This window comes from Phocoena phocoena, chromosome 6 (assembly GCF_963924675.1).
Source record: "Phocoena phocoena chromosome 6, mPhoPho1.1, whole genome shotgun sequence".
NCBI lineage: Eukaryota > Metazoa > Chordata > Mammalia > Artiodactyla > Phocoenidae > Phocoena > Phocoena phocoena.
The window spans coordinates 15,065,799-15,080,090 of NC_089224.1; the positions used below are offsets into that span (position 1 = coordinate 15,065,799).

A 14,292-nucleotide genomic window follows, 5' to 3' on the forward strand; every position below is an offset into this window, starting at 1 on the left:
CCTCACTGTTAAATGTAAGCATTGCACATGGTTCTTGTCCTGCCCTGTTCATGAGATCAAGACCTCAGGGTCTCATATGTCCATTGGCTGTTCTCTTTCTCTTTACTCCCTGAATCTGGCACTGCCATATGCAGGTTAGCCTATTCTTAAAGTCAATAAGCACTGGGGAGCCCTGGAAGATTTTGAGCAAGTGAGTAACATGGTGAGTAGCATGGTAAGGGAGTAGCATGGTAAGGGAGTAGCACGGTAAGGGAGTAGCACGGTAAGGGAGTAGCAGGGTAAGGGAGTAGCACAGTAAGGGAGTAATAATGTAAGTAACATGGTAAGCCTCCGGTAGGAGGGGCCAAAGTCTCTTGGGGTTAGGAGAACAGTAGCTGAGATCTGGGAGATCTCCAGCCAGCACCTGAACACCTAGATCTGGAGCTCAGGAGAGAGGTGGGAGCGCTATCTCCCACATCTGGGAATCATCTTTCCAGGGGGGCCAGGTGAAGCTGTGAGGGCAGATCAGCACCAAGAGGGGTGGAGAGCCAGGAGTTCCAAAGGCAAAACCGTCCCAAGCAGCCATCCTTAGGAGGCCCGGAAAGCAACAAAGAAGGTAGTCAGGGTGTGGCCTGAAGAAGGGCAAGGAACCATCACCAAGCGGGGGGAGGTGGGGGGTGAAGAGGAAGCTCTGGCCAAGAGCTCAGCTCATGTCGAGCACGCCCAGGGAGGAGGGGGCCTCCTTGGTATCCCACCTCCACTCCATCCTGTTACTTTCGCCAGATGACTCTTCCTAAAGCTGAGCTCCAGTCGTGGAGTCCTCCACTCAGAGACCCTTAATGACTCCCCATCACCCACTGATTCAAGGTCAGATGACAGTCAAAACTCACATTTGCAGCTCGGCACCGAGGTTTCTCCTACAAGGCCTCTACGGCTCAACCCAGCTGTTCTCCCGAACTCTTAGGCCATGCATGCATTCTGCCTTAGACCAGAGCCAAGCCTTCATTTCTCTGTAAGCAGTACTAGCCCCCCTCCACCCCTCCCAGGGGCCGTGTCTGTCTCTTGGACAACCCTGGGCTTCTTATATGCTTCTCGGAGGTGTCTGTTGCATTTAGGTCACTCGAGCGGGCAGAAGTGGAGTCTCTCCCCGAAGAGGTGGGAACTGGAACAGAATGGAGCGCTTGGCCGGGGAGGAAAGGGAAGCCCTTCCCTTCATGGATTTTCTGGGCTGGAATTTAAAGAGTGTGGATGGGCTGGAAAGGACTCCTAAGTGATGAAGACGGTCTCTGTCGTAGGACGAACCAGGAGCTCCAGCACTAGAGGGGACCCCGGGTCGAAGACAAAAAGTGCAGCCAGCATCTTTCACTCAGTGAAACTTCAGCAAATATCACACACCAAGCCCCGTGCTATGTGCCAATAGTGGTGGACAGGTGAGCTGGCTCTTCAAAAAGAAAGAGCCCTGATTTATAGCACCGGCCCATTTCTGTGGTGTAAACATTCCTACCATTGCTGATTTCAAGCTACCAGCGTGACATTACCGAATTCGAAGCGGGGAAAAAATGCGCCCTGTCACCTCCGGGGAGCTGGTGCAGGACAAGACGGCACACCAACAGCGGGGACAGAGCTGGGGATTGGATGGACTAGTAAGTGTCTCATGGAGCCTGGTCTAAAGGTTATCAAGTTACTGTTTTACATCCACGGCTGCCTCCACTACCATCTTGGTGGGTCTTGATTTGATGTCTTCCCTTATATTCTTCTATTAGACTGTATGGCCTGAAAGGGTGGGAACACCACTGACACTTGGCTCGTGTCCCCAGGGCGCCAGGCACGGTGCTCTGCTCATGGGAGGCGCTCTGGACTTGCCGGCAGGTGGACTCCATGGGGCAGGGAGAGAAATCTGCTGAATGGGTACATACGCACTGGATGCCCTCCAGCCCGGCGTGGAGGCAATCAACAAGCCACAAGGCAGCTTTGAGAAGCACACTGTTGGCCTTTGGTAAAAGTGCAAAGCAGGAAGTTTACCTACAGCCTTCTCCACTCTCTGATCAGCACCACTGCCCACCTCCTGGCACCACTGCCCATGGCTGGTTCTCAAGCCTGACCTCAACCCTGACTCCCCACCCTCACTAAAGTCTTTGGTGGTTATGCTGAAAGCAGGCGCTCTGGCCTCCCAAACTGTGATGAGTCAAGAGCTGTCCCTGGCTTTTCAAAGGGGTCCGAGATCCCCCAGCCCCATTCTCAACTCCAGAATAGGTCTAGTTCCTGGTTTAAGCTGTGCTCTTTAGGAAGTATGTGTGGATTCTGGTCCCCCTCGGGGTCTTCCGTGTAGAGGAACCCTGATTAAGCCTCCATAAAGGGATGAGAGAGGGAAAACAGGCATGAGCGTGCCAGGCACCAGGGCTGGGCATCCCAGGTGCTGGCAGCCTCTCACACTCACGATCCCACAAGGATAGAAGAGCTGCCACCCTCCCCAGCAGAGCGAGCAGAGCCATGGAGGCTCCCAGCCCTGCCCCATCATCTCTCGTGACCATTCCCGGCCACCTGCTTCCATTTTGATAAGAGGGCTGAGGGGCACTTTCCATCGAAGCCATAGATCCTGGTCCTTAGTGCACCAGACTGCAGGAGGCACAAGCCCCATGAACTAGGTTCCTTTTCTCCATCCACTTCCCTCTTATTCCAACATTCCCACCAAAGAGCCCACAACACTTCAAAGATCAAGGCTTTATTCTCTGTAGCTCCAGTGTCACAACTGTAGCAGCATATCAGAAATATCCCCACACAGAAACACACATTTCTCCCCTTCTTCCAGGAACTGGTGACAATCAAGAGGCAGAAACCATGATATTTACGACAGGAATTTAAGAAAGGACACTGGCCCACCCTAGCAACATACATCGTGCATCTCGCAGGTGGGAAGCAGCAGTACATTTGTAATGAACAAGCACATCATCCTTAAATAAAGTGAAATAAAACCTTAATGGTATAACAACGTGTCGCCAGTGCAGCCTCAGGAGGGGACTTTGGAGGACAGCTCTTGGAACAAGACATCAGCATTTAAAAACAAAAGGAACCCCACAAAAGGATGCAGGCCAGTATCTAGCGAGTTTCGATTCAAAGTTAAGAAAAAAAAAAGTCATGGATTGAAGATTTATCCCATTTGGGAAAAAATCCATTTTTTAATTCTAAAAAGTAAAACTCAGATGTATGAGGGGTTGGATCACAAATCATGGTCTGGACAGAAGTCACTGTTATTGAGTATTGTACTCAAGTGGCATTGCTGGGCGGCAGATGGCACCCCAATGACACCAAAGACACCAGTGACCAAGTTTGTGCCGTGACTGACCACATCAGGTTGGTCATCGCCAGGGCTGGGGGATGGGGAGAACATGTTCCTATTTCGTTCTTGGCCAAGTCAAAGTCACAGTCAACTGGGCCGCGGTCTGCACGGGGCAGCAAGACAAGCTTTGGAGCTCAGGGTGAGGCGGGGGGCGGTGGTTACCTCCCCCCAAATTCATGACCACTTCTATTTGTTTAGCGCTTCACAACTTTCAAAGCTTTCTCAGATACGTCGCTCGTTCCGCCTCTGGAAGACCCAGTGGGGAAGGCAGGACAGGCGGCATCACCCCCATTTCCCAGCCGATCCCTACACGCTGGGAAAGGAAAGCCAGGATCAGACCTTCCGACTCTGAAATCTGGAGACTCTATCTCTCCTGACCCAAAGGAGTTCTCCCAGAGAAGTGAGCCGTTTCTTTCCTCAATACCATCGAAAACAAAATCCCATAAGAAATAAGGAATATTTTGCAGCAGTGTGGTGTATCTGAAGTGGACAAAAAGGGGTGGTTGGATCATTATTTTAGAATTCGATCTAGATTTTCTTCCATTTGCAAAATGTAACTCTGATGGCGTATATGTTTAGAGAGATGTCAACACTTCCCCCAGCAGTTTGGTCTCCGTGGGCTTTTGGCATCCCTGAGTGGGGATGCAACTGGAACGGAGTGGGGAAGCTCGCTGCAACTGATTTCCACCGGGGGATGGGGGTGGGCTAACTCCGAGGTGGGACAGGTCAGCAGGCAGGCGCCCCAGCCCAGGAGAAGACCCTGCTCATCGGGGCACGTGTGGGAGCTGCCTGACGTGGGTTTCTGCTGTCCTTGACCTGCAAACTACTCCCAGAGGCACAGCACACGAAGTTCTGAGATGCAAAAGTCCCAGCACCACCTGAGTTCATCCCAGGAGTCACGGCATCCGAAGGAGCCCAGGTCTGAGCCTCGGTGAGAATGCAAGACATGGACCGTGCCTGAGGTGAAGGGCGAAAGGCGAAGGGCAAAGGGTCAAGGTCAGGACCAGGCCGACCATAATGAAGACACACACGTACTTCCTGCTCATTTTGAAAGACAGCTCTAAAGGAAACTGTGAAGCCACTGGGTCTTCCCTCGGAGAGAGGCCTGGGAAGGCTTGGCTGGAGGAAACAGGCTTGCGTTTGCTCTCAGGGATAATCTGGCTCAGACAGGCCATTTCAGGAAACAAGGCATCGTGTTCCCAGCTGGCGTGGACCAAGCAAGGCTGAAGATGGCTCGAGAGGCGTCCTGACTGAGCACGAGGGCCCGGGTCCCTTGCGCAGCGGGGCTGGGGAGCCTGGCCTGTCCCTGCATGGTGAGAGGCTCTTAAGGTGGAAATCTGTGATGGGCAGGTGTACAGACAAATGCCGTGGATATGCTTGCTGTGTTTTTTAAAACCCCTAAAACCGCACAGGGAAACACAGGAGATCGGGAGATTGAGTCAAACACACACACAGACAAGAATACCTGAAGTGCCTGGGTTAAAAGACTGTTGGAGAATTAAGTCCTAGGATCAAGGTAGGATTTATCACACATGCCCGCCCAACAAGTGGCCAAGCGTTGGCATTTCAAGGGCTTTTAAGTGCTGGCCCTGCGAGGCATACATTCACGTCACCCACAAGGGAAGGAAATGGTTTCAGTAAGTGTAAGACCAGCCACCCTAATTCCACTGGGGCCGCTGTGCTCCAGTGTGAGCCGTGCTGCTGCCCAGTACGTGTGCGTGCGGGCGAGCACACAGCAAGAGGAAAAGCCCCAGGGCCAGATCTTTGGTCCTGGAATTTCTAGGAAAAGACCAAGGGAAAAGGCACATGAAGGTAACTGATTAAGAAAAAAAAAAAAAAAAAGTAGCTAAAAGTATTATATCATTATTTTGACTTGTTTTTCAACGTACCATTTTCCCCTATGAAAAGAAAATTCAAAATATAAACCTTATATTTATTATTTTACATTCAAGTGGAACTTCCATCTGGGGGGGCTCAACACAATTTTAGGCCACGTGGAGCAACGTATTACTTTGGTGCCTTTTGACTTAACCCGATGGAAGAATTCAGCTGTTTTTTTTTAAACAGCTTTATATTCCCAGCTGTAACACTTGCTTGTATACACACACAGGCACACACGCAAATCCCAAAACTTCTACATAGAAAAATAAAGGATAAACATTATCCATCTATGTGATACTGTGTACTGGAACTTCTATATACATAATTTTTTTTTCCTCTTTAATGTTTTCAGTCACTGCACATTTTCTTCCCTCCTGGGTGATCTACGTACGATTCTAGGGGAGGAGATGCTATACTGAAGCAGAAAGGCTACATCGCTCTTGGGGGCAGGGTGGGGGAGGAAGAGAAAAAGCACTTTCTCGCTCCCCTGTCTGTCTTTCGACACGTTCTACCACCTGGGATGTCCCTGCGGACGGACGGCCGTCGTGTGAGCGGCTGTCCCGTCCTCTCCTCTCTCTAAGGCGTCAAAGAGCAGATCCTGCCAACACCCTGCCCCAGGAATCTTGGTGTGAGGGCAGGGGAAGGGCAGCAGTCAGGGAAAGTCTTTGCACCATCGAAGATTCTGGCATCACTTCCCACAGCCCGTTCCTTTAGTACGGAGTTCGATTCTCTAGCTTGTGCTTGGTGAGGAAGTACTTGAAGAACTCGTAGACGGACCAGGAGATGGCAGTGGACGGCATCTGGTAGATGACGCGGGCCTGCACGCCCTTGAAGTAGCCCGGCAGGCCGTTGAGCTGGTACACCGTCCGGAAGGCGTTGGCCATGCCCGACAGCCGGCCGCTGACGTTGGCCAGGTTGAGGGCCATGTTCTCCTGAGTGTTGAGGAGGGTTTTACAAACGTCCAGAGGGGTGGTAGCGGCTGCAGCCAGGGCCCCGGCCAGCCCGCCTGAGATGATGTGGGACTGCGGGTTGTAGCCCCGGTACGGGTTGATCTGCTCCTGCAGGAACTCATAGGTGATGAAGTGGATGGACTGGAAGGGAACGTTCATGGTCAGCTGCGTGGTGTAACTCCGGTAGAAGGCCCCCAAGCCCTCCGTCCCCCACACGGTCCGGATGCAGCTGAGGGCCGACCGGTGCGGCGAGTCGTACATCTGCAAGCGCTGCTTCACAACTGTGGGCGGGTCCCGGGTGGTTGGGTTTAGCCCCACCCCAGGTCGGAGTGAGATGGGAAGCCAAGCCATAAAGAGAAACAAGCAAGTTTAGACACATGGGTAACAGGGCACAGAGAGCTAGCACACACCCAGCCCCAGCCCGAGAAACCACCGAGGGCCAGCTCCAGGGCATCCCGTTTAAACACTTGCCTCCGGGATCCAGGGCCAGGAGGTGGCTGTTTCCTGACGTTTCTCCTGCCTGCCTCTTGGTTGACGTGGCCCCCAAACCAGGCAGCCACTTCAGACGAGACTCCCCGAGCGGAGCCCCCAGACCCTAGCTGCCTCGGGCTTCACACACGCTGAGAAATCTAAACCCTGCTCCTGGCTCCTCGGCCCTCCGTCCCAGTACGTCTATTGGACACGTGTCCCGTCTTTTATTCTCAGTGGTCTGTACCTCTGACAGTGTTTTTAGCTTCTGGGTCTCAGTACTCTTGGAAGAGACACTAGAATGATATCAGCCCAAGCTCAATGGCAAACTCCAGTGAGGACCCTGGCTTTATTAATACAAAAGTAACTGGTGGGTCAAAGGACATGGGGCAAATACTTAGAATTTTAATTGTCCCCATGCATTGCAAGATAAACACATACAGTATGCTTTACTTTTAAAGAAATAAAGTCCTTAAAATGATATAATGTCAAGGAGAGAAGGGTGGAGTTGAACCTCATTTTTCTCTCCTTCAAAAAAAGTAGAAATAAAATTCTTGCCTGGTTGACACGGGCTAACTTACTGCTCATTGATATGAATTGCCTTAAACACACAGAAAAAGCAGCCCACCTCCCAATCTGACCCATACATCCCTGAAAGTCAGAACAAGTTTCCTATCTGCTAAGGCATGGGAGGCAGCTGACAGCAAATAAATTGTAACCTTAGAAGACAAAACCAGACAAACTTATAATGCAAGATTTAAAATGCTGCATTTTTTAACCTCTGATTCTCCCTTCTGGCAAGGGACCATTTTCAGATAGAGGAGGAAAAGGGAGAGAGTCCTACATCTCACACAGAGAATAACCCAGCTGAAGGTATGACCAGCACCGGGTCCAAAACCTCCTCACCATTCAGACCCAAGTTGGCTGAGGACGCGAGGATATTGAAAAAGCTGACAGAACTCGTCTGTACAGCTAAGAATTGCTTTATAATGCTCCCAAAATTCCAAAGGAAAAAAAAAAGAAGGTAATGTGGGAGAAGACAGTTACAACAAAACGGCCAAATATTAATTTACGAAGTAGAGCGATACACACATGGGGGTTCACCACACTCTTCTCCCTACATTCGCCTGTTTGAGAATTTCCATAATAATTTCCAATTTCTTTTAAAAAAGCAAATTGAACATAAGCCCATAAGCCCTAATGAATGGCCTCTGACAGGTTCCTTCTAAATTCGTCTATGGTTGATAATGGTTAACAAGGGCCCAGTGGGGTGGGTTGTGTGCACACATAGTTTCAGAGTAGTGCAAAAGCACACAAAAGAACTGGCAGGAGGGCCTGTTAAGCAGATATCCTGTCTTTACCCCCAGAGATTCTGGTTTAGTAGGTCTGGGGTGGAACCTGAGAATCACCATGCTTAACATGCTCCCAGGAGACACTGATGCTACTGGCCTGTGTAGCTCTGTTTAAGCGAACAGGAATCCCAGAGCTCAAATGCTCACGTGCCTTCTCGAGGCCTTTGAGAACATGGTACAAATTCTCCTGCTTATTCCGACTGGGGACCAGGAGTTCCCTTGCCAGACCTTCTGTCCCCACCCCCCAACTTTGCTCCGGCCCCTCTGCGCATCCCCTACTGCCACTCCCTGGGACCATGAAACATTACCTTCTGCTGGATTCATTACCGCATCGTGGAGCAGGGTGGCCATACTCCCAGCTATCCCTGCAAAACAAACTCCAGAAAATTACCCTCTGGGACCAGGGGTTCTGAGGAAGTTCCTGGAACTCTGGACCTTGCATTCTAAGAAGCAAAACTCACTACCAACTCCACCCAGGTGAGCACTGACTCTTAAAACCCTAAAGTGATCATGGAAAATACTGGATAAAAATGAGGAAGGTAACACAGGCACCGTTACTCACATTTCAATACTGCAGAACCTCATTTTCCGTAGGAAAAGGCTAGACCCGCCAACACTGGATGCTACCAGAAAACACACTTGGTGGCTTTTTCCACCACAGAGATTTTAATTCTCTCTCATCTCTGGCCTTTGTTTACAGATTAACCCACTCTGCCCTTACGCTGGGGGCAATGGAAGGGGATGATACCATGTATACAGCAGAGACGGGGGTGGTGGTGGTGGTGGTGGTGGAATCTTTAAGAAAATTCCTTAATAAAATCCAGGCATTTTTTAAAGCAAATGGCCAAGGGCAAAGGGCGTCAGGGAGATCTGCATATGGCAGGTTTCCAGGGTGAGTCTGCAAAGTGATGACGTGTCTCAGAAATGGCCGAGCCCATCTGAGGGTCTCCTCTGGCCTGGCTTCAAGAACCAGGAACTTCGAAAGCCAGATTCCAGCCTGGAATTTTGCTTTTGGCTCTGGGTTTCCTCCCTCTGTGGGTGACACTGCCCAGTAATTAAGATAACTGCTAAAAGGTGGGAAGAATGAGGGACACAGGCTAAGGCTTCACAAATGCATATATATCCCCCTCCCTCCCTCCCTCCCACACGCTTAGGATCATCCCCAGAAAGGTCAAAACGTGACCAAAGCACACACCACAGTGAAGCAATAACAGTGCTGGGTAGAACTTGACATAAACTGGGCTCCGTTCAAACCGCCTTCAAGGGGCTCAGAGACCAAGGAGCTAAAAAGGCAGTTTCAGCAAAAGGAGGGCCCTGAGGCCACGAACTTGAGGACAGCATCAAGAGTGCAGATCTTGGTGACGGTCCGGACAAATGCAACTAGGGGCCGATTTTGAAAAAGCAAAACCAATGTCTGCAAACCAGCCAGGTTGGAGTCATTATTACCAGGGTTTGCTGATGGGAGGGATGCTTTCTGGTTCTGAGTAGAACAAAAAAGAGAAGGGGTAGAAAGTTGTTGCCAGTCACATCTACCTCTCTGTTGCTGAAAAATAAATTTGTTAAAGTAAGTTCTCCTTATGCCACTAGCCAGAGTCTCACTCCAAACCCAAACAGAAACCAACAAAAGCCAAACCCACAGGAGGCGAAAATAACCACTTGGCAGGGCCCAGTAAGACAAGCCTATAAAACAGTTGCCTGCGGCCAGCTCAGGCCACCCCCCCACCCTCCTGGTTCCCTCGAAACAACAAAAGGAAACGATTTCAGCCCTTGCTTGCAGAGAGATGCAACAGACGGAAGAGAATGGGGGCGAAATTCCCAAATCCCCAGAAGCTTAGGTGGGAAAGGTCCTCTGTGCAGGAGCAAATCCTTTGTCAGCCATAAAACTTCTTGACCTTTTAAAGCTTAGTTAGATCTTGACGTTGTAGAGACCTGTTGGGCCAGTTTTTAAATAGTCTCAAAGAAGCTGTCCAGATAACCTTTTTTTTTTTTTTTTTTTTTTTTTTTGGAATCCAGCATTCAAAAGTTTTGTTTCTATTCAGGGTTGTTTGTTTTTTTGTTTCTTTTTCTCTCCCCTAGATCTGATCATTAATTGCTTTTGAATTTTTTTTTTTAAAAAAAAGCAAAAAGGCAAAACCCACTCAACAATGAAACACCTCTGTCACTGATTCTCCCTGGGCTTCAGAGAGCGAAGGAGGGGAATGAAAAAAAGCGCGTGCGCGTGTGCGTGCGTGTGTTTGGGTGTGCGTGCACACACAGATCTAGAGTCCTTGATTCATGAGCAAAGCGTGGCGGAGATGAGGCATCAGGCTGCTGGGTCACAGGGAGGAGAACCCTGGGGAAGGGTCTGTTGAAGGAGAGACCTTTCTAACTCCAGACAAATGCTTGCAAATACCGTTGGCTAGGTGGCTGTTCCCTTGGTGGTGGAAAACGGCATTTAAAGTCCTTTTCATGTTTTCGTAGCAGGCAAAATACAGGGCGTGGGCCGGCCCTGCGCCCATCACCATCACGTTGAGGCCTCGCAAGGGTCTCCAGAAGCCTTCAGTCCGTATGATTTTCTTGAGGGCTCCGTAGACACTTGTGTAATGGGCCTTGGGATCTGGATTCAAACTCTGCATTCGTGTCTGGGGGAGGGCGAGAAAAGAAAAGAGTGGGGTTAATGAGGCTGGTCAGGAGCGAAAGGAAGACCCAAGGAGAGAGTGAGAACGTAACAGGCCATTTTTATAGATTCACAGGATTTCTGGGTGAAGAAAACTTTTATTCTTCTCCTTTCTGGAGTAATCCCCCACCCCTACATACACATACACACACACACACACACACACACACACACACGTTCACATGGATTTCATTATGCCCAGCAAAGGCGGGAAAAATGAGGGGCAGGATTTGGAGTAGGAACACCTGCCCGGCCACTGGGAAGCTGTGTGACTTCTGATGAATCCCTTAACCTCTCTGGGCCTCAAGATTTGGCACCAGAGACCAGTTTCCTCATTTCTATTATTATTACATTGTAATTATTGTAATTACATTGTAATTATTGTAATTATTTTAAAATTATTTTACATTGTAAAAAATAATTCTACAACTCACCGTAATGCAGAACCAGTGGGAGCCCTGAGCTCGTTTTCCTGTAACTAGATGGTCCCATCTGGGGGTGATGAGACCGCCTCAGCCCCACCTCAGATCATCAGGCATTAGATCCTCATAAGGAGCGCGCAACCTAGGTCCCTCGCACGTGTAGTTCACACGGAGGGGTCGCGCTCCTATGAGAATCTAATGCCGCTGCTGATCTGACAGGAGGTGGAGCTCAGGCGGTAACGCAAGCGATGGGAAGTGGCTGTAAATACAGATGGAGCTTCACTCACTCACCTGCTGCTCACCTCCTGCTGTGTGGCCCAGGGGGTGGGGACCCCTGAAATAGAAGTATCATTATTATCCAGGGGTTCCCACTCCGGTTCTAAAGTCTTCTGTGCCCTCACTTATCTGAGACCTCTGTGTTGTGGAAGCTCCATTCAGCCCCAACCATAAATCTCCCTGGAATCCTCCATCACCCACCCCCTCATCTCCTCTAAATACATTTTACATTTCGTCTATACAAGTTAGCACCGAAATATATGGTCTTGTTCTCAATTTCTTCCTATGTATGGTCTTGCCCCCTGGAGGCAAAGACCAACTTTCCCCATCTCTGTCATCCCCATCACACTCCCCAGGCACTTGAGTAGGTGTAATGGTGAATCTTATATGCCAACAACCTGGTGAGGCCACGGTACCCATGCTGGCTCCAATTATGGCCAAACACTAGTCTACATGTTGCTGTGAATGCATTTTATAGATGAGATTACCATTTAAAGTCAGTAGACTTTGAGTAAAGCAGATTACCCTCCATTGTGTGGGTGGGCCTCGTCCAATCAGGTGAAGGCATGAAGAGAAAAGAAACTAATGTCCCCCAAAGAAGAAAGAATTCTCCCTCCAGTCTTTGGTTGTAACATCAACTCTTCCCTGGGTCTCCAGCTGGCCTGGCCTGAAGATTTTGGACTTGCCGGTCTCCACAATCATGTGAACCAATTCTCTCTCTCTCTCTCTCTCTCTCTCTCACACACACACACACACACACACACACACACACACACATTATTGGCTCTGTTTCTCTGAAGAGCCCTGACCAGTACAGTAAATAAGAAATATTTGTGGGTAAATGTACCGCACTGGCTCAGTCCTGCAAAAGCAGCATTGCCTCCTCCACTCCCCTCCACCCAACACACACAGTCTAGAGCAGAGGGTCTCCAAACTTTTGTAGAAATACCCTTTTACCTCTAAACAAAATCATAAAGATACTAACATATAAAATAAAAGAGCTTCTCTGACTGGAAATGGGACAAAAAGTTCTGGCCCTCCTCTCACTCCTCAAGGCAGAAATCCCCCCGACCAGGAACCCCATGGCTCAGAGGAACAGCATGAAAACCAAATTAGTGGTGGTTTTATTTTTTGGCCCTGCGGCGCAGCACGCGGAATCTTAGTTCCTTGACCAGGGATCGAACCCATGCCTCCTGAACTGGAAACGTGGAGCCTTAACCACTGGACCACCAGGGAAGTCCCAGGACACTTTTAATGCTTTAAAAAAAAAAAAAAAGTAAAGACTACTTCTGACTATAAAATTGGTCTTTAAGTTCAATTTAGCTTTATTAAATACTACTTTCCCCTCTTTTCTTCTACCACAGACTGGTGAAGCCGCCAGACACCTGGGTCCCACATTCCCAGGGGGGGGAATGGGCAGGGTCAGTGTCCCTGTACCTTTTTGTTTAAGTGTTTTCTATTCTAACCCGTTTCAAAAGGATTTTAGGCAACTTGATAATAGAGGATACATTATAAGCAAACAAGACCAAAGGAAGAAGTGGGTGAGTGTGCCAACCAGAAGGGTCGCTGACTCGTGGCTACAAAACCTGTGCTTTGTTCCTAAGGGCACTGCTGGCCAGAGAAAATAAAGTACACGAAACGCAAAGTGCTCCCTTTGGAAGAGACAAAACTGGTGCTCCAGGGACGGCAGAGGTTCTCTAGCACTAAATTCTAATGGATATTTGAAGTTGCTCAAGCTTTACAGCAAATGAAGCTTCATATTTCGCCTGGCTTTCTCTTATCACTGCCCCCGATAAAAATCAGGAGCCTGACGCAGGAGGTGGTACAACCAGGTGGCCGAGAAGGCAAGTTCTGCTATCCGACAGAACTGATTCCATCACTTATGGTGTGACCCTGGACAAGGCAGTTAACCTAAGTTTCAGCTTCCTCTTTTGAGAGAAGAAGTGAGAAAATTAAATGTCTATTACTATCCTTATGGTTAATAACAATAAAGGATTCATCAAGAGGCTAAGTAATATGGTTCTAGTACCTGGCCTTCCAGACCGTTCTAAGCTCCGTGGAGCAGGGGTTGTTGTGTCTGTCTGAGTCACAGCACATCTCCAATGCCTATTACAGTGTCTAACTCACAGTGGGGGACCAATAAATGTTTGTTGAATGAACGGATACGCAAACACACACACATGCAACTTAGGGTACCAACGAGGGTGAAGCCGTGCTATGTCCCTTATTCACCTCCCCTAAGTATAAGCATGCTTTCCTGTAATTACCTGTCCTTCCATCACCCTTTATATCTAGAGCGCTCCTTATTGATGAAAAGTTCACATTTGGCTGCATTTCTCAAGCCCAGAGTGTGAGTCTCTGAGCCACAAGAGGACCAGAGGCAGCCTGTCCCTGGGGGCCTAGCTGGGGCCTGCCAGGCCCATTCCCAGAGGAGAGACCCGCCTTGGGGAAGGTCTGCAGCAGCTACCTGTGCCGCCTCCTCCCGGTTTCTGGCCTGCGGTGGCAAGACCAGCCTATGGAGGTCAGCCTTCCTCGGTCCCAGCAGCCCCTCGCAAGCAGGGGTGTGGCAGCGCAAGAAAACACACAGGACTGGAGTGAGACACTGGATCCTGGCCCTCACTGGCTCTGACAGGGCCAAGTGGCCTTGGCCGTGGCATCTCACTTCTCTGGTCCCCAGTGCCCTCAACTGTAAAGCAAAGGGGAGGATCAAAACAGTGGCTAATTATCAGCATCACTTGGGAAATGTCTAAAAATACCTGTCTGGGCACCACCCCAACACATATTGATTTAAAACTTTTTTTTTAATTGAAGTATAGTTGATTTACAGTGTCATGTTAGTTTCAGGTGTACAGCAAGGTGATTCAGTTCTCTCTCTCTCTCTATATATATATACACACACACACATATATGTATATACATGTATATATATGTGTGTATCTATCTATCTATCTATATATATATTCTTTTTCAG

At 49.3% G+C, this 14,292-nt stretch overlaps 1 protein-coding gene across 1 annotated transcript in view; it reads right to left on the reverse strand.

Annotated features, from left to right (window-relative positions):
• Positions 1-5,483: 5,483 nt before the first annotated feature.
• The window catches only part of SLC25A37 (solute carrier family 25 member 37), a 40,850-nt gene continuing 32,041 nt past the window's right edge, over positions 5,484-14,292 (reverse strand). Inside the window, exons 2-4 of the mRNA XM_065879111.1 lie at positions 10,360-10,588; positions 8,276-8,332; positions 5,484-6,428 (exon numbers count right to left, since the gene is read on the reverse strand). Coding sequence (XP_065735183.1) covers positions 5,908-6,428; positions 8,276-8,332; positions 10,360-10,588 — 807 coding nt within the window. The 3' untranslated portion in view covers positions 5,484-5,907. The remainder of the gene's footprint in view (positions 6,429-8,275; positions 8,333-10,359; positions 10,589-14,292) is intronic.